Genomic DNA, 20,164 nt, shown 5'->3' with positions numbered 1-20,164 from the left:
TTTGTCATTTAGTATTGTTAACATGTTTTTTCTTGTTTTGATAGCATTGTAATGTTTGTTTTGTATTCATTAAAAACGTAATTGTCATAAGAGCATTATTTCATGGGTTTCAAAATGACTTTTATTTTGACATTTGAAGATCATTTCAAACCGGAAGTTAGCCAATTTACTCTACAGGCAAAAAAAAGCTGAAACATAGGAAGAAAACAGACAAATAGAAGTTACTTTCCTAATTAGCTGAATGTCTGAAGATATAAGGCAGTGTACACTGTTGTATTTACCTGTCTCCAAAGATAACAGACGGGTCAGAAATAAAAAAAAAACAGGCAGGAGGTTGAGTTATGCAAACGCCTGTCTTTTCCGACGAAATGAGAAGGCGGATGAGGACTTTAAATTAGCTAGTTAGCAAGCTCACGATTTTCTTCGTTTAGCAAGGTTTGTGTGATTATTACTCTCTTTATCAGAGAACTATAGAGACAGTAATCACGGCAGTTGTCTGTAAATACGTGCCCAGAATTGTCATTCATTGACCGCCTCGGGGCTCTCCCCCGGCCGGCGACAAGCATGGCAGGAAATCCGAGGAGGGGCGCAGGTCTCATCGGCTTGATGAAGGACGCATTTCAGCCCCATCACCAGCCTCTCCAGCCTCACCAACCTGCAGTGGTAGACAAGAAAATGGTGGAGAAATGCTGGAAACTTATGGATAAGGTAGGTAACAAGCCAACTAATTTCCTCGGGTCTTATGGTAAGTGCATTTAAATGGCAAGAATACTTAACATATGAAATGCCAGGTTTACTGTAATGTCCATAGTGTAGCAAAACAATAGGTCACAGAACATAGGAGATAGTTTGACAGTTTTTTTCTAAATGAGGGGAACAATTACCACGACTGATCATGTAAATACTATTTAGTCTGCAAAATGAAGCGAATGTTTTCAGACATTTACTTATTTTTCTTCATAAAATGGTCTCCAATACGTTGTTCCCCCAAATGGCCCGAATTTCACAAATTATGCTAATTGAGCAATGTACAGTATTTTGATTTCAACAGTGTGCAAGTTGTCTTTGGCAGGAAGACACTTGCCTATTGAGTTTCACAACTAAGTCTATTTTCAAATGTGTGATTGAACTATCACGTGTTTTATTTTCAATATTTTTTTTTTGCTCACTGACTCAGTTTGAATTAACACAATTGTACCTAACTGATCCCTGTGTCAAATGGCCTATTCAACCAGAACAACAATACCAAATTATTTTGTCATGTTTTATACATTTGTCATACAATCGTGTAGGCCTATCATTTGAGGTTGTATGTTCCTTTTCCTACTGCTGGTGTGGTAAAAATATCAACACTTACATTTTGTGAATTGTATTTTCTTAAATACAAAGATGAGGACTACCTGGTGTACTGTCATAAGACAATTGAGACCATAACAAGGGACTGGCTAGGCCTGGTTGAATAACCCAGTTGAATTACAAACATCATCCAGACTGTAAATAATTGGTTTAACCACAAGCAGGAGCCACAATGTAAATATTGAATTCTCCACTTGCATGTAAATATCCAGGTCATTCATACCCAAAATTTACTCTCACACTGTATCATGATACGTCCTGACTGGTTATTCTGTCTCTACATTCAAATATATCTGTCCATCTTCCCCATTCATGCAGTCGGCCCACACAAGCAATAGAACATATTATCATAAATCATAAAGGCAGAACAAAACAAGTGCATCTGTATCCTGTGTCGTTGTTTTAATTCCATCCCAGTGTCAGCATGATATTACTAGTGACACTTTCAGTTCTTGTAATTTCTAGGGCCAGACTTGCTCTCCTGACTGTTTTCTCCAGGTTCCTCTGACCTCGTCTCACCCTCCCTTTCCCACACAGGTGGTACGTCTGTGCCAGAACCCTAAGGTGGCCCTGAAGAACAGCCCCCCATACATCCTGGACCTACTGCCAGACACCTACCAGCACCTCCGCACCATACTGTCACGCTACGAGGGCAAGATAGAGACGCTCGGGGAGAATGAGTACTTCCGGGTGGTGATGGAGAACCTGACCAATAAGATCAAGCAGACCATGAGCTTGTTCAAGGAGGCCAAGGAGCGCATGTATGAGGAGAACTCTCAACCCAGGTAAAATGGAGGGGGATATTGCGCCTGCTGGTAGCCAGTCTGTTTCTGCTATAGCCAACATGTTGTTTCTTCAAGGCAATAGTTTATAAACCAAACAAAAATATAAATGCAACATTTAAAGTATTGGTCCCATGTTTCATGAGCTGAAATAAAAGATCCTAGAAATGTTCCATACACACACACAAAGGTTATTTCTCTCAAATTGTGCACAAATTTGTTTACATCCCTTTTAGTGAGCATTTCTCCTTTGCCAAGATAATCCATCCACCTAACAGGTGTGGCATATCAAGAAGCTGATTAAAACAGCATGATCATTACACAGGTGCACCTTGTGCTAGGAACAATAAAAGGCCACTCTAAAATGTGCAGTTTTGTCACACAACACAATGCCACAGAAGTTTGAGGGAGCGTGCAATTGGCATGCTGACCGCTAGAATGTCCACCACAGCTGTTAACAGAGAATTGAATGTTCATTACTTTACCATAAGCCGCCTCCAACTATGTTTTACTGAGTGTGCAGTTGGCGTGCTGACTGCAGGAATGTCCACCAGAGCTGTTGCCAGAGAATCTAATGTTCTTCTATCTACCATAAGCCTCCTCCGTCATTTTAGAGAATTTGGCAGTACGTCCAACCTGCCTCATAACCACAGACGATGTGAATGGTGTTGGGTGGGTGAGTGGTTTGCTCATGTGAACAGTGCCCCATGGTGGCGATAGGGTTATGGTATGGGCAGGCAGGCATAAACTAGGCACAACGAACACAATTGCATTTTATTGATGGCAATTTGAATGCACAGAGACACCGTGGCGATATCCTGAGGCCCAGTGACGTGCCATTCATCCGCCGCCATCACATTTTTCAGCATGATAATGAATGCCGCAAGGATCTGTACACAATTCATGGAAGCTGAAAATGTCCCAGTTCTTCCATGGCCTGCATACCCACCAGACATGTCACACATTGAGCATGTTTGTGATGCTCTGGATCAATGTTTACGACAGCGTGTTGCCAGTTCCTGCCAATATCTAGCAACTTCGCACAGCCATTGAAGAGTGGGACATGCCACAATTAACACCCTGATGAACTGTATGCAAAGGAGATGTGTCGCGCTGCATGAGGCAAATGGTGGTCACACCAGATACTGACTAGTTTTCTGATCCACGCCCCTACCTTTTTTATTTTTTATTTAATTTTTTACTTTTCTCCCCAATTTCGTGGTATCCAATTGTTAGTAATTACTATCTTGTCTCATCGCTACAACCCCGTACGGGCTCGGGAGAGACGAAGGTCGTAAGCCATGCGTCCTCCGAAACACAACCCAACCAAGCCGCACTGCTTCTTAACACAGCGTGCATGTGTCAGAGGAAACACCAATGTGTCAGAGGAAACACCGTGCACCCGGCTCCCTTGGTTAGCGCGCACTGCGCCCGGCCCGCCACAGGAGTCATTGGTGCGCGATGGAACAAGGATATCCCTACCGGCCAAACCCTCCCTAACCCGGACGACGCTAGGCCAATTGTGCGTCGCCCCACGGACCTCCCGGTCGCGGCCGGCTGCGACAGAGCCTGGGCGCGAACCCAGAATCTCTGGTGGCACAGCTAGCGCTGCGATGCAGTGCCCTAGACCACTGCGCCACCCGGGAGGCCCCACGCCCCTACCTTTTTTAAGGTATCTGTGACCAACAGATATATATATATATATATATATTCCCAGTCGTGAAATCCATAGATTAGGCCCTAATTAATTAATTTCAATTGACAGATTTTCTTACAGTGCATTCGGAAACTATTCAGACCCTTCACTTATCCCACATTTTGTTACATTAGCCTTTAATCTAAAATGTATTAAATATATATTTTTTCTACATACAATACCCCATAATGACAAAACGAAAACAAGTTTTTAGAAATCTATAAAAAGCATACCTGATTTACATAAGTATTCAGACCCTTTGCTATGAGACTTAACGGGTACATCCTGTTTCCATTGATCATCCTTGAGATGTTTCTACAACTTGGAGTTCACCTGTGGTAAATTCAGTATATTGGACATGATTTGCAAAGGCACACAGCTGTCTATACAAGGTCCCACAGTTGACAGTGCAAAGCACAGCAAAAAAACAAGCCATGAGGTCTAAGGAATTGTCCGTAGAGCTCCAAGACAGTATTGTGTCGGCACAGATCTTGGGAAGGGTACCAAATAATTTCTGCTCCATTGAAGGTCCCAAAGAACACCGTGGCCTCCATTATTCTTAAATGGAAGTAGTTTGGAACCACCAAGACTCTTCCTAGAGTTGGCCGCCTGGCCAAACTGATCAATCGAGGGAGAAGGGCCTTGGTCAGGGAGGTGACCAAGAACTCGATGGTCACTGACAGAGTTCCTCTGTGGAAATGGGAGAACCTTCCAGAAGGACAACTGTCTCTGCAGCACTCTACCAATCAGGCCTTTATGGTAGAGTAGAGTGATAAACAAGATGTGTAACAATGTGGAAAAAGTGAAGGGGTGTGAATACTTCCCGAATGCGCTGTATATGAACTAACTCAGTAAAATCTTTTAAATTGTGGTGTTTTATTTTTGTTCAGTATAGTTGTTGATTGTAAAACCAGGTGAGGTCAAAATTAGCGCAAAGGCTAGAACCCAACTTGAAAAGTAGGCCTAGGTGATCCTATCAAATGTTTCCTTTCTTATTGTCAAGATTACTGGTATGTCTTATTTTTGGTGGGGTTTCTCATGTGATGTCTTGGTTTTTTAGTTAATGTGGTTTGTTACACTCCCCTGCAAGTGGTAGAAATGTTTAAGCCCATTTATGCTGAACTCAGAAGAGTTAAGCTTCAAAACAGGAACACCCCCAATGACCCTGGTGGGAGATGCTGTGTTATCAGTGTTTTGAATCTCTATGGTGGTTTGTGACAGGCAGAGTGCTGCATGCTGAGAAGATACGATTTCCAAGAAACTACCACACACCTCAAACCAATGTTCCATTAATTAAGCACGTGTTATTTGAAAAAATCTTTTGCCATTTTAGCCACAACAAAAAATACTAGAAAATAGGAATTGGGCATTTATTATTTAGTTGCAGGTCATGTTGCATAAAGGAAAGTGGGGATGTAAGAACCACTTAAGCTAAACAAACAGATATTTTTAGGGTATATTTCCTCTACTCAGAAATACATTGCTAAGCTAAAAACCCATCCTGTTTACTTTAGTTTCAGTTTAGCAATCATAAATATCTCATTCTAGTTCTGTGGAAGCAATGATGCTATCAGGGATTCTTCTGACTCACAAGTAGAATAAATGCATGTGCCATTATAAGAAACTGACATGCTAGTACTCATATACCAATGCAATAGTTTGGTCATTAAAAAGGTTAACATACACATTGTTTGGTGTTGTGTGCCTTTGCAATGGGTTCTCAGCAGATGACACTTCTAAGAAGCTCATCATACATTCTTACAACTGAATGATTGTATACCAACCCCAACTCAAAGGCATCCAATCCTAAAAGACTAGGCATATACTACCTAGCCTTAAATGTTTGACCCGGGGGTGCCAAATTCAAGAAAATACATTACCATTGGTCAACTTCAGGGATGAGGTTTGTCTGAGGACGCTAAGATGACATACCTTTTCTTCATAGGCGGAACTTGACCAAGCTGTCGCTGATATTCAGCCACATGCTGGCTGAGCTAAAAGCCATCTTTCCCAATGGCCTATTCCAAGGAGACAACTTCCGCATCACCAAAGCCGACGCCGCCGAGTTCTGGAGGAGGTCTTTTGGTGACAAGTGAGGTTTTTTTGGGCTCCGTTATCTTATCAAATTTCCTTAGTTGGGATGCTGTATTTACAAACGGGGTTCAAATGAAACAAACGTTTAACTAAAAACATGCCTGGGGATAATTACTACTTTTGTATCACTAAACCCTCTCCTCTGTAGGACCATTGTTCCATGGAGGATGTTCCGGCAGGCTCTTCATGAGTTCCACCCCATCAGCTCAGGCCTGGAGGCCATGGCTCTGAAGTCTACCATCGACCTCACATGCAACGACTACATCTCCGTCTTCGAGTTTGACATCTTCACCAGGCTCTTCCAGGTAAGGATTTCTCAAATGCAAATAATGATGGATGGGTTTTAATAACTTTTCCAGGTGCCTAAAGCACTTTAGATTGAATGGTGGAAACTCAACTCATCCACTACCAAAATAGTTGTACACCCCTTCCACCACCAATATGTAGGGAATCTGCTTTCACTGCTCCCAATTCCCATTCCTGACCCACTCACTATCATATTACTTTGGATAAGAGCATCTGCTAAATTAATACAAAGTGACTTACATTAAGTCAATTCAGGACCACTTACTGTAGCGGTCATCATATTCATAAGTAATGAACTACCTTTTTCAAAGTTCTCTGAGGAGCCAAATGTTTACAGAGCTCAACTGCTGTGTAGATAGTTAACTGTAGAAGCTAACAAAACATGGGTACCTTTTATTCCATCAGTGGCAATAAAGACGTGTGAGTACAAAGCTAGAGATGGCTGCTCAATCATTATTTAGGGTGGGGTGGTTAAAGTACAGTCAGTACGTCCTCTATTGGATGTCTCTCAACAGGGCGGGGCCTTTACAGTAGTTCCTTCGATTTTGTGTGCACAGAAGCCACAAGTGTTGGCACAGTCTGTCTGGGCAGACGGAAACCAAAATGACTTCCTCAAATTAGCCTTGAGAATTGAGCTGGAGCAGAGTTGCCTGTATGTTTAGTTTGTAGTGCAGCAGTGGTTACCTGCCAGTGGACAAAAGGAACACCAATGTGAGAAATGCTATTCATTGACTACAACTCAGCGTTCAACACCATAGTGCCCTCAAAGCTCATCACTAAGCTAAGGATCCTGGGACTAAACACCTCCCTCTGTAACTGGATTCTGGACTTCCTGAAGGGCTGCCCCCAGGTGGTGAGGGTAGGTAACAACACATCCGCCACGCTGATCAACAACACTGGAGCCCCTCAGTCCCCTCCTGTACTCCCTGTTCACCCAAGACTGCGTGGCCAGGCACGACTCAAACACCATCATTAAGTTTGCAGATGACAACAGTGGTAGGCCTGATCACGGACAACGATGAGACAGCCTATAGGGAGTAGGTCAGTGACCTGGCCTGGTGGTGCCAAAATAACAACCTAACCCTCAACGTAATCAAGACAGAGGAGATGATTGTGGACTACAGGAAAAAGAGTACCGAGCATGCCCCCATTCTAATTGACGGGGCTGTAGTGGAGCAGGTTGAGAGATTCAAGTTCCTTGGTGTCCACATCACCAACAAACTATCATGGTCCAAACACACCAAGACAGTCGTGAAGAGTGCACGACAAAGCCTTTTCCCCCTCAGGAAACTAAAAAGATTTGGCATTAGTCCTCAGATCCTCAAAAGGTTCTACAGCTGCACCATCGAGAGCATCCTGACTGGTTGCATCACTGCCTGGTATGGCAACTGCTCAGTCTCCGACCACAAAGCACTACAGAGGGTAGTGCGTACGGCCCAGTACATCACCGGGGCCAAGCTACTTGCCATCCAGGACCTCTATACTAGGCTGTGGCAGAGGAAGGCCCTAAAAATGGTCAAAAACCCCAGCCGCCCCAGTCATAGACTGTTCTCTCTATTACCGCATGGCAAGCGGTACTGGAGCGCCAAGTCTAGGACCAAAAGGCTTCTCAACAACTTTTACCCCCAAGCCATAAGACTCCTGAACAGGTTATCAAATGGCTAACTGGACTATTTACATTGTGTGTGTGTGTGTCCAACCCCTCTTACGCTGCTGCTACTCTGTTTATCATCTATGCATAGTCAGTAACTATACACACATGTATACTACCGTTCAAAAGTTTGGGTTCACTTAGGAATGTCCTTGTGTTTTTCTTTCAAAAACATTTCTTTGTCCATTTAAAATAATGTAAAATTGATCAGAAATACAGTGTAAACATTGTTAATGTTGTAAATGACTATTGTAGCTGGAAATGGTTGATTCTTTTTTTTTGGGGGGGGGGGGAATGGAATATCTACATAGGCGTACAGAGGCCCATTATCAGCAACCATCAGTCCTGTGTTCCAATGGCACGTTTTGTTAGCTAATCCAAGTTTATCATTTTAAAAGGCTAATGGTCATTAGAAAACCCTTTGCAATTATGTTAGCACAGCTGAAAACTGTTAAAGAAGCAATAAAACTGGCCTTCTTTAGACTAGTTGAGTATCTGTAGCATCAGCATTTGTGGGTTCGATTACAGGCTCAAAATGGCCAGAAACAAAGAACTTTCTTCTGAAACTCGTCAGTCTATTCTTGTTCTGAGAAATTAAGGCTATTCCATGTGTGAAATTGCCAAGAAACAGAAGATCTCATACAACGATGTGTACTACTCTCTTCACAGAACAGCGCAAACTGGCTCTAACCAGAATAGAAAGAGTGGGAGGCCCTGGTGCACAACTGAGCAAGAGGACAAGTACAGTCGTGGCCAAAAGTTTTGAGAATGACACAAATATTAATCTCCACAAAGTTTGCTGCTTCAGTGTCTCTAGATATTTTTGTCAGATGTTACTATGGAATACTGAAGTATAATTACAAGCATTTCATAAGTGTCAAAGGCTTTTATTGACAATTACATGAAGTTGATGCAAAGAGTCAATATTTCCAGTGTTGACCCTTCTTTTTCAAGACCTCTGCAATCCGCCCTGGCATGCTCTCAATTCATTTCTGGGCCACATCCTGCTGATGGCAGCCCATTCTTGCATAATCAAAGCTTGGAATTTGTCATTTGTGGGTTTTTGTTTGTCCACCGCCTCTGAGGATTGACCACAAGTTCTCAATGGGATTAAGTTCTGGGGATTTTCCTGGCCATGGACCCAAAATATCGATGTTTTGTTCCCGAGCCACTTAGTTATCACTTTTGCTTTATGGCAAGGTCATGCTGGAAAAGGCATTGTTCGTCACCAAACTGTTCCTGGATGGTTGGGAGAAGTTGCTCTTGGAGGATGTGTTGGTACCATTCTGTGTTTCTTAGGCAAAATTGTGACTGAGCCCACTCCCTTGGCTGAGAAGCAACCCCACACATGAATGGTCTCAGTATGTTTTACTGTTGGCATGACACAGGACTGATGGTAGCGCTCACCTTGTCTTCTCCGGACAAGCTTTTTTCGGATGCCCCAAACAATCAGAAAGGGGATTCATCAGAGAAAATGACTTTACCCCAGTCCTCAGCAGTCCAATCCTGTACCTTTTGCAGATATAAGTCTGTCCCTGATGTTTTTCCTGGAGAGAAGTGGCTTCTTTGCTGCCCTTCTTGAACCAAGGCATCCTCCAAAAGTCTTCGCCTCACTGTGCGTGCAGATGCACTCCACCTGCCTGCTGCATTCCTGAGCAAGCTCTGTACTGGTGGTGCCCCGATCCGCAGCTGAATCAACTTTAGGAGACGGTCCTGGCGCTTGCTGGACTTTCTTGGGCGCCCTGAAGCCTTCTTCACAACAATTGAACCGCTCTCCTTGAAGTTCTTGATGATCCGATAAATGGTTGATTTAGGTGCAATCTTACTGGCAGCAATATCCTTACCTGTGAAGTCCTTTTTGTGCAAAGCAATGTTGACGGCTCATGTTTCCTTGCAGGTAACTATGTTTGACAGAGGAAGAACAATGATTCCAAGTACCACCCTCCTTTTGAAGCTTCCAGTCTGTTATTTGAACTCAATCAGCATGACAGAGCGATTTCCAGCCTTGTCCTCGTCAACACTCACACCTGTGTTAACGAGAGAATCACTGACATGTCAGCTGGTCGTTTGTGGCAGGGCTGAAAKGCAGTGGAAATGTTTTTGGGGGGATTCAGTTCATTTGCATGGCAAAGAGGGACTTTGCAATTCATCTGATCACTCTTCATAACATTCTGGAGTATATGCAAATTGCGATCATACAAACTGAGGCAGCAGACTTAGAAAATGTATATTTGTGTCATCCTCAACTTTTGGCCACGACTGTACATTAGTGTCTAGTTTGAGAAACAGACACCTCACAAGTCCTCTACTGGCAGCTTCATTAAATAGTACCCGCAAAACACCAGTCTCGATGTCAACAGTGAAGAGGCGACCCCGGGATGCTGGCCTTCTAGGCAGAGTTCCTCTATCCAGTGTCTATGTTCTCTTGCCCGTCTTAATCTTTTCTTTTTATTGGCCAGTCTGAGATGGATTTTTATTTGCAACTCCGCCTAGAAGGCCAGCATCCCGGAGTCGCCTTTTCACTGTTGACGTTGAGACTGGTGTTTTGCGTGTACTATTTAAYGAAGCTTCACAGCTTTTTGTGCATATGGAAAATGTCTGGGATCTTTTATTTCAGCTTATGAAACATGGGACCAACACATTGCATTTATATTTTTGCTCAGTGTTATAACAAGATGCAATCATTTTCTGTTAGTGAGAAGAACAAAAACCTAATTTGATCTATTTCCTGTTATTTTATTTCCACGATAATTGCAGAATAAGTTCTTCAACTCTTCTGATGGTTTCATACTCGCAAAATAGCCAATAGGCCTACAACAATTTAGGATGGGCTACCATTTGTCCCTTCTCTCATTTAATTGAACCCACTTCACAGTAGTAAATGGATAAGCTATTTTAAAGTATTTTGGTCTATGCTGTCCAATCCAAAGCGCAGTGTAACGGTAGAACAGACGGACCTTTTTCCATTGATGTTTATAGGCTACGTCTGAATACCTTAATGTCAAATTTCAATATAATTTATAATCATAAGAATAAATTCCTCACCTTTTCTAGCCACAATGAGTTCATATTCCCGACGTAGCCATACAACAAATTACCATGTGAATCTCTCATTTAATTGGGCCTATTAGATAGGCCATTATAATTTCAAGTGTTTTACTCTATGCATCCGAAAGGGAGCGTGGTTTATAACAGTAGAATTTATCAGGTGAACAGACAGTTTATTTTACATTGAAGTGTGTTGACAAACACTAAGTAGTAGGCCTGCTGTAGGTTTTTTTCTTTTCTGAGTAGACAATGTTTCAGAATTTGTGGGCAGTGCAGCATATTTAGGTTCTGGAAAAGGTAAATGCAAAACATCATTGAATTCGAGTGATCTGTTTACAGGTGCACAACAATTTAATTGTTTTTGTCTCTCAAACTGTCAGGCTACAGCAAATGTAACTGCAAAAGAAACCATTCTGCCAACACCTCCAAATACATTTAATCAAGTTCGCCATTGCTATTCCCTTTAGATACTACCAAAGTATACAGAAAATAAGGACCTTCTTGTCACCATAAAAGGTGAAGGGTGTTTTTCAGGCAGAGGTTGTTATGCTTGTTCACGGATACAGTTTTGCGACAAGCTTGATTTTATAAACAGAAAACATGGCATGTGCCAAATTTATGAATCTCAATATTTAGTGTAAAATGTACACAACGGTTCTAAATGAGGCCACAGGAGACCAACTGGGTGTGAAGGCGTTTGTTCTCGACCATCACTACACGCCAGCTTCAACTAGAAATCAATTGATCATTAAGGCATTGAGGAGATTTAGAGCTAGGCTGGAACAAAATTATGCACGCCCTGTAGTTCTCCAGAACATCGTTGGTGACCACTGTTGCCGTGAATATCAGGTGAAGAACACAAGTTCTTCTTTGTTAACTAGGATAAAGATTTGTTGTCAATACAAAGAGAAGCTGTTGTTGCTTAAGGGTTCTGACCGTGGTGTGTGTGTTGTATTGTGCAGCCGTGGTCATCTCTCCTGAGGAATTGGAACAGCCTGGCTGTCACACACCCGGGGTATATGGCCTTCCTCACCTACGACGAGGTTAAGGCCCGACTGCAAAGGTTCATCCACAAGCCTGGCAGGTGAGACACTCACACACACAACGACACATACACCTGATGCTGAAGTATATATTTTGACATGCACACTTGCATTCAAAAAAACATCACAGACCATCCAAGTACATCATGTACACACTCAACTTCTCTCACACCACACATCTTTGGTCTGCCTCTGTCAGTTATATCTTCAGACTGAGTTGCACTCGGCTGGGCCAGTGGGCCATTGGCTACGTCACTGCAGATGGGAACATTCTGCAGACCATCCCCCACAACAAGCCCCTCTTTCAGGCCCTCATTGATGGATTCAGGGAGGGATTGTGAGTATGACATAATCAAGATGAAAGAATGACCAAATACTAGCTTTTCTGGTTCAGTCAAGGCGTTTGCAAAATCTGTGTGACGTTTCCTCTGTAGTTGGTAGTCAAACTGATTTCAACCTCTTTCAATCATCACATAATTGCTAATTTAATTAGCCTGTGGCTTCAACTGGCCATTGAAATGTTTTTTTTTTGCTCTCTCTCCAGCTACCTGTTCCCAGATGGCCGGGCCCAGAACCCAGACCTCACAGGGCTGTGTGAGCCCTCCCCACAGGACCACATCAAAGTCACACAGGTCAGACACATTCTCACATCCACTAAGTTCATAACATTCACTACAGGTCGTAATTCAGACTTCAGATGCACTTGTGACTCAAACTTTTGCCTAATGTAAATTTCAATTGCTTACAATACCCTAAACATACATTTGTATACTTATTCAGATTTATGTGAATCTGTCTTATGTCAAATGGATGGATGTTTCCTAAAATCAGAATTGAATATTTGTCCTATTGAAGTATCTCATACACTGAGATGACAATTCTGATGTATCGTTTACGTGTGTGATACTCATCCTTTCTCTTCCCTGTGCTACAGGAGCAGTACGAGCTCTACTGTGAGATGGGCTCCACATTCCAGCTGTGTAAGATCTGTGCCGAGAATGACAAGGATGTAAAGATAGAGCCCTGCAGCCACCTCATGTGTACCTCCTGTCTCACTGCCTGGCAGGTATTTCCCAGAATTAGGTCATGTTGCAAGAGTGTCTATTGTTTCACACTCATTTTGTACATTTTATTGGTCGTAAAGTGCTGAGAATAGACATTTTATTCCTACTCTTATGGGTAAAATGAGAAAAAGAAACCCGCACTCTGCTCTTTAATAAGCTTTATGTATCGGTTCCACGGCCTTCTTCAGAGCTTTTGAGTTTTTTAAATTAGCACCCTCATGTAGACCTAGCCCCACCCACATCCGTTCCACCCATAAAATTGGGTTGGAGTTGAGGGGAAACAAATAAGTGCTACCAAATATAACAATATGCATTTCATAAATATTTAAATAAAGTGTGTACATACAGTGGGGCAAAAAAGTATTTAGTCAGCCACCAATTGTGCAAGTTCTCCCACTTAAAAAGATGAGAGAGGCCTGTAATTTTCATCATAGGTACACTTCAACTATGACAGACAAAATGAGAAAAGRAATTCCAGAAAATCACATTGTAGGATTTTTAATGAATTTATTTGCAAATTATGGTGGAAAATAAGTATTTGGTCACCTACAAACAAGAAAGATTTCTGGCTCTCACAGACCTGTAACTTCTTCTTTAAGAGGCTCCTCTGTCCTCCACTCGTTACCTGTATTAATGGCACCTGTTTGAACTTGTTATCAGTATAAAAGACACCTGTCCACAACCTGTCACATGTAATTTCTTTTGAGTTGTTCAGAATGTTTTGATATTTAATCAATCCATAAATAATCTAGACCTACATGTAAAAGTATCTCTTGCACTTTTGACAATTTCACAAGACATGTTTTATATGATGTGCCTAAATACTTAACCACTTGATTATTTAATTACCTACATGTTATCTGTTTGGAAGGCAACATGTTGTAAAAAAATCTCTAAATTGGGCATGCCTAAAAGTAGTGAAATTGAAGGCATATGTAGTGTGTGTGTTAACTTTGATAGTGTTGTATGCAACATTATCGACAAGTGACTTGATGCCTACTGTGCCAAAGTGATTTAGAGTTGTTCAACGGGAGTGACAACGAGTGTGTGTTGCTAACAATAATATTGTGAAAATTCCACTTTTAACCATAGAAATTTGATTAAAATAAATGTTGTGCATGCCAACATTAGGTGATAATTAAGAGTAGGCAAAGTGATTCAGGCAAAAATTATATAAAACGTTTTACCATTACATTTGATGTACAGTCACATTCCCTGTTGTTGTCTGAAGCATGCTATATAGAATTCACGCTGGCGATGCCGCATGTCTGAGCAGTGTCTTAACATCATCCTAAAACCTACTCTTGAGCTGGGAGGTTTTTTTTCTTCTTAAAACAGGTTCACAGGATTCCTTGGACCTTTTCTGAGATGCTTTGTGGATATCGGCCCTTGGCCCGATTTTWTTTTATTTTAAACTGCAGTATTGCTCTCCCAGGAATCGGAGGGGCAGGGCTGTCCGTTCTGCCGCTGTGAGATTAAAGGCACAGAGCCCATCGTGGTAGACCCCTTCCACCCCAAGAACAGCAGCAGCGGGGCCTCCTTTGCCAGCTTCCAGGGGCCCTACGGGGTGGAAGGAGGGGTCTCCCTGTCAGTCTCCCTCAGCAACGACGAGGACGATGACGAGCGCCTGGAGGATCCCCACCTCATCATGAGCAGGCTGGCCTGCACCAAGGCAAGACCCTCAGCCACCATCTATGACCAGCTAGGCTTTGTCTGTTCTCTCTATTTCTCCTACACACACCATCTCACATCATCATTGTGTCCTTGTGGTCAAAGTGAAAAGACAATCTATAAAATACTTGGTAGTTTTCAGAATTAGATAATTAGATACACCACCCAGTAAATCAACAACAAAAAAACATCTCCCTCCATCTACATGTTGTAGAAACAAGCTCACATCTTACTTGTTTTGATGTTTTCAGGTGGAGCGCCCGCCCTCCCCTGTGACGCCACTGCCCCCTGTGCCCCCCAGGCTGGACCTGCTGCAGCAGAGGCCCCCCACCTCCCCAGGGGCCCCGGGCCAAGGAGCAACAACCAAGGCAAGTGGAAAACCTAATCAAATTCAAGCTTTCTTTATGTATATAATGGTGTGCCCATGCATGTCATGTGACTTTTACATTTGACTATTTTAGCAGACACTCTAATCCAGAGAGACAGTATTGCATACAGTCATTAATATCTGCTCTCCCCAGATTGCAGCCCTCCACAGAGACAAACCTTTGCCCCTCCCTCCTGCCCTGCGAGAGTTACCCCCACCTCCTCCACCCGAACGCCCTTCTCCCCTTGGACCCCCAGAGGGCCGGCTCCAAAGGAGACCTCTGCCATGCACCCCTCCAGAGCCCAACTGGGCCTCCAACTACATGGTTCCCCGGCACGTAGCCAAGGCCCCCCCACAGACCAACGGACCCAGTGACAGTGACTGCATCCACAGAGCAAAGCCGCTAGCAGCGACCAACGCTATCTACTCCCTGGCAGTCGGGTATGGCATTTGTATAGATATGGATAAAATGTGGTATGAATGTAATGTAGATGTTCAATAGAGAGAAGTCACTCTTGCCCTGAAGAGTTATGGGAAATGCAGATTTTTATTCTAGTCCAGCACTAAAACACTCGATTGAATTTAAAAATATATCTTTTTTATTTTACCTTTATTTAACTAAGCAAGTCAGTTAAGAACAAATTCTTATTTTCAATGACGGCCTAGAAACAGTGGGTTCAGGGGCAGAAGGACAGATTTTTACCTGCTCGGGGATTCCATCTTGCAACCTTCCGGTTACTTGTCCAACGCACTAGGCTACCTGCCACCCCAAATGTAATGGTGGCCTTCCATTCCTGACGTGATTGGTTGAATCAGAGGCTCTCTGGGACTTAGATTGTCTATATACCCTGTAGTAACTCATAGAGTGACTGATCGGTAATTCAATGTGTTGTATGTATTACCTGGCTCAGTCTGTCTTGCTCTCTATTAGGCCTCAACAGGAGACTACCGGTGAGAAGTCATCTGGGAGTGATGAGGAGAATGAGTACATGAGCCCCACCTCTCTCCCTGCAGCAGGACCCTCCTGGGCCATGGCGGGTGCTGTCGTGCCCGCACCACCACCGCTCCAACCCACTAACCACAACTCACGGTGAGTGCTCAACACTGTCACTATGAGGTGACCAGGTGGATTATGATCAGTACAGGGTCCTGACTAAGGTTTTTCTGATGCCCTTTATCTTCCTCCATCCCTACCTCTCTCTCCCCTCCCCCTTCTCTCCTAGGACTGTGGTGTGTGATGTGGACTGTGAGGACCCTCAGGTGTATGAGTCCATGTGTAACATCCAGGCCCAGGCTAGTGCTACTGAGCCCCTCCCTCTGCCCTCCCTGCCCCAGCAGCCACCAGAGTCAGGTACATGGAGATGGATGAAGGATCTCTATTCTCACTTTTCTGATTGCACATGAAGTTACATAAGTCATCCCCTTTGTACAATCAGAAAACCATCATGCAACTTGAATCACACTGGTGTCGTTTGCATGTCTACACCTGCCAAGAAACATACTATCTCAATGAATGTGGCCACAATCAGATTACAGTTATGTATCTCAGCAAGTGGAAAATGCACACTACTGTTCAAAGGTTTGGGGTCACTTAGAAATGTCCTTGTTTTTGAAAGAAAATCACATTTTTTTTTGTCCATTATAATAATTTTTATCAAATTGATAAAAAAAATACAGTGTAGACATTGTTGTAAATGACTATTGTAGATGGAAAAGCTGCTTTTTAATCGAATATTTACATAGGCGTACAGAGGCCCATTATCAGCAACCATCACTCCTATGTTCCAATGGCACGTTGTGTTAGCTAATCCAAGGTTATCATTTTAAAAGGCTAATTGATCATTAGAAAACCCTTTTGCAACTATGTTAGCACAGCTGAAAACTGTTGTTCTGATTAAAGAAGCAATAAAATGGGCCTTCTTTAGACTAGTTGCGTGTCTGGTGCATCAGCATTTGTGGGTTCGATTACAGGCTCAAAATGGCCAGAAACAAAGAACTTTCTTCTGAAACTCGTCAGTCTATTCTTGTTCTGAGAAATTAAGGCTATTCCATGCGAGAAGTTGCCAAGAAACTGAAGATCTTGTACAACGCTGTGTACTACTCTCTTCACAGAAGAGTGCAAACTGGCTCTAACCAGAATAGAAAGAGGAGTGGGAGGCCCAGGTGCACAACTGAGCAAGAGGACTAGTCCTCAACTGGCAGCTTCATTAAATAGTAAAACACCAGTCTCAACGTCAACAGTGAAGAGGCGACTCCGGGATGCTGGCCTTCTAGGCAGTTGCAAAGAAAAAGCCCTCTCTGACTGGCSAATAAAAATAAAATAAAATATAAAGATGGTCAAAAGAACACAGACACTGGACAGCGGAAGATTGGAAAAAAGTGTTATGGACAAGTTTCTAAGTTTGAGGTGTTCAGATCACAAAGAAGAAATGAAAAAATTAAGATGCTGGCGGAGTGCTTGACGCCATCTGTCAGGCATGGTGGAGGCAATGTGATGGTCTGGGGGTACTTTGGTGGTGGTAAAGTGGGAGATTTGTACAGGGTAAAAGGGATCTTGAAGAAGGAAGGCTATCACTCCACTTTGCAACACCATGCCATACCGTGTGGATGGCTCTTAATTGGAGCCAATTTCCTCCAACAGGACAATGACCCAAAGCACAGCTCCAAACTATGCAATAACTATTTAGGGAAGAAGCAGTCAGCTGGTATTTTAACGGAGTGGCCAGCACAGTCACCGGATCTCAACCCTATTGAGCTGTTGTGGGAGCAGCTTGACCGTATGGTATGTAAGAAGTGCACATCAAGCCGATCCAAGCATGGGGTGAAATCTCTTCAGATTACCTCAGCAGATTGACAACTAGAATGCCAAAGGTCTGCAAGGCTGTAATTGCGGCAAATGGAGGATTCTTTGACGAAAGCAAAGTTTGAAGGACACAATTATTATTTCAATTAAAAATCATTATTTATAACCTTGTCAATGTCTTGACTATATTTCCTATTCATTTTGCAACTCATTTCATGTATGTTTTCATGGAAAACAAGACATTTCTAAGTGACCGAAACTTTTGAACAGTAGTGTATATCCTGTGTTCAGGGTATTCAAATCACTCTTTTCATCCCTTTAATCCTCTTGTTCACCCTCCAGACTACCTCATCCCTCCCCCTGTGGTTTCCCTGCACCATATGGTAGAGGAGATGGAGGATGAGTATGATTACCCCAGGCTCCCCCAGGCTCCCCCAGCACCCGCCAGGCGCACCCTCTCTGATGTCACCGGCACCTCGGCCGCCTTCAGCTGCCTATCAATGGACAGCCCTAACATAGATGCATGTATGTAACTCAGCATTCGTTTTCAGTTCTTTTCCTCTCTTGCTTTGTCATGTTAAGAGTTATATTTATCAAACACCACGAACATGTTCTCTCCTCTCTCCCAGCTACGTTTTCATCAGGTCAGGACCCCGAGCGCCCCCCTAAGCCCCTCCCACGCCGGGTCAACTCAGACCAACGGCCCCGCCCCCTTACCCCAGAAGCCCTGCCCCCTGCCGCCAGTCTGTCAGCCGGCTCCCGAGGGGGGCCCGTTCCCAGTGTGGCGCTACCCATCAACGGGGAGATAGAGCATCTGATGAGCCAGGGCTACTCATTCCAGGACATCCAGAAGGCCCTGATGATCGCCCAGAACAACCTGGAGACGGCTAAGAACATCCTGCGCGAGTTTGTGTCCATCCCCTCCACGGCCCACATCCTCACATAGCAGGCTCAACACCACACCCTATATACTTTACTCACTGTGCCATAATGGATAGCATTTCTACTGTGCTGGTTGTGACAGGTCTGGAAGTGCTGTAAATTGTAAGGGGAAGAGGACTCGGTCCTATGCACAGGCATCTAAGTGAGAAAATCTAAAGGAAGAGGGAGAATGCTTGACGTGGCCTCTGTATGGCCAAGCCTTTGACCCTTGTATGGTCGTTTGTGCTTGCCTCCAGTCTTATTGTGTGGCTCTAAGCATTTCCTTGTTTCTGAGTGCAAGATGGAGTAAGCCGAAATTCACACTGTGCTTAGGCTGCAGGAAGGAATAGTTATGGACTTATTGTGCAGTAACTGTTGTTGGGGCAAACTTGACTCATGATTCCCACTCCCACCCATGTTAGTTTTGATTGGGTCATAGTCGTACATACAGTTTGTAGCTAGATACGCCAGGTGGAGACTAAAGCATTTGATTCTGTGGTTTGTGCTAAAGCCAATGAATGTGAATATTTTAGTTGGATTGCATTGTTACAGGGCTCGAAGTCATACATTTCACTGTAATTGCAGTAACTATTTTTTTTAAAGTAAGCATAACTCCAAATTGCTTTAGTTCCTGGTTTAGTGATCGTCTTATAATATATAAGCCTGAATGACGTGTACGTAATCTCAGAATGTATTCAATGTAGTGCTAACATTGACTGGTGAACTAATGTAACATTTCTGATGTCATTATTTTGTATAATTGTATTAATACCACCAGTGGTAGTGGTTTCACGGTTAAGCCTTATTGTTAGTTCTGTGAATAGCTTATATATTTTAAAGTGAGTGTCCTTTTTTTAATGTCATACTTAAAAATGAAGGGAGTATATGTGCCCGATCTCAATTTTGCTCTCTGCTAATCAGTGTGCAATTGGACTGCTGCTTGTAAGGGTTTGTTTTTTTGTATCCATACTATTCATTTTCCAGACAATAATATATTGATTGGGCAGAGAAGACAAAGTGATCCAAGTCATGTATACACCATGATATTTAGTGAAATGAAGTACTTAATTGGCACTACCTCAGACTTGTTTTGCTGCCGCCTCTGGGAAAGAACACTTTGTACAACGTTCTTGTACAACGTTCTTGTTTATACGTTACAAACAGAGTATGGCCCCATCTTAAGGTGGCTCAGTAATGTATTTTCTTTGTACCTACTTTGATTAGGATTGTTTTTTTTCTCCCARGGATGTGGGTTTGACACATTTGAGAAATCTGTTTAATATATGAATCATTTAAATCTTTCCTTTTGAATTTGAAACCCCGTTGAACACAGGGAGTTTGTCATTGTCCTCTGGACTCAGG

At 43.0% G+C, this 20,164-nt stretch overlaps 1 protein-coding gene across 1 annotated transcript; it reads left to right on the top strand.

Moving 5' to 3' along the window:
* Positions 1-150: 150 nt before the first annotated feature.
* LOC111951111 (E3 ubiquitin-protein ligase CBL) lies at positions 151-19,396 on the top strand. The gene is made up of 15 exons (XM_023969132.2): positions 151-708; positions 1,894-2,141; positions 5,780-5,926; positions 6,077-6,233; positions 11,896-12,017; positions 12,176-12,313; positions 12,521-12,608; positions 12,911-13,042; positions 14,476-14,712; positions 14,963-15,079; positions 15,233-15,519; positions 16,010-16,168; positions 16,302-16,429; positions 18,224-18,406; positions 18,511-19,396. Exons 1-15 carry the CDS (start codon positions 565-567, stop codon positions 18,825-18,827), a joined length of 2,604 nt encoding a protein of 867 aa, XP_023824900.1. The 5' UTR covers positions 151-564; the 3' UTR covers positions 18,828-19,396.
* Positions 19,397-20,164: the final 768 nt, after the last annotated feature.

The sequence above is a fragment of the Salvelinus sp. IW2-2015 genome, linkage group LG23 (assembly GCF_002910315.2).
Source record: "Salvelinus sp. IW2-2015 linkage group LG23, ASM291031v2, whole genome shotgun sequence".
Lineage (NCBI taxonomy): Eukaryota > Metazoa > Chordata > Actinopteri > Salmoniformes > Salmonidae > Salvelinus > Salvelinus sp. IW2-2015.
The sequence above is the reverse complement of the archived record's forward strand: the minus strand, read 5'-3'. Positions and strand labels throughout refer to the sequence as shown.

Bases quoted from the DNA above. Each gene is read 5' to 3' on its own strand.
- LOC111951111 (XM_023969132.2), top strand. From the start codon at position 565: ATGGCAGGAAATCCGAGGAGGGGCGCAGGTCTCATCGGCTTGATGAAG. The intron at 15,520-16,009 runs GTATGGCATTTG...GCTCTCTATTAG, and splicing joins ATCTACTCCCTGGCAGTCGG to GCCTCAACAGGAGACTACCG. The intron at 16,169-16,301 runs GTGAGTGCTCAA...CTTCTCTCCTAG, and splicing joins CCCACTAACCACAACTCACG to GACTGTGGTGTGTGATGTGG.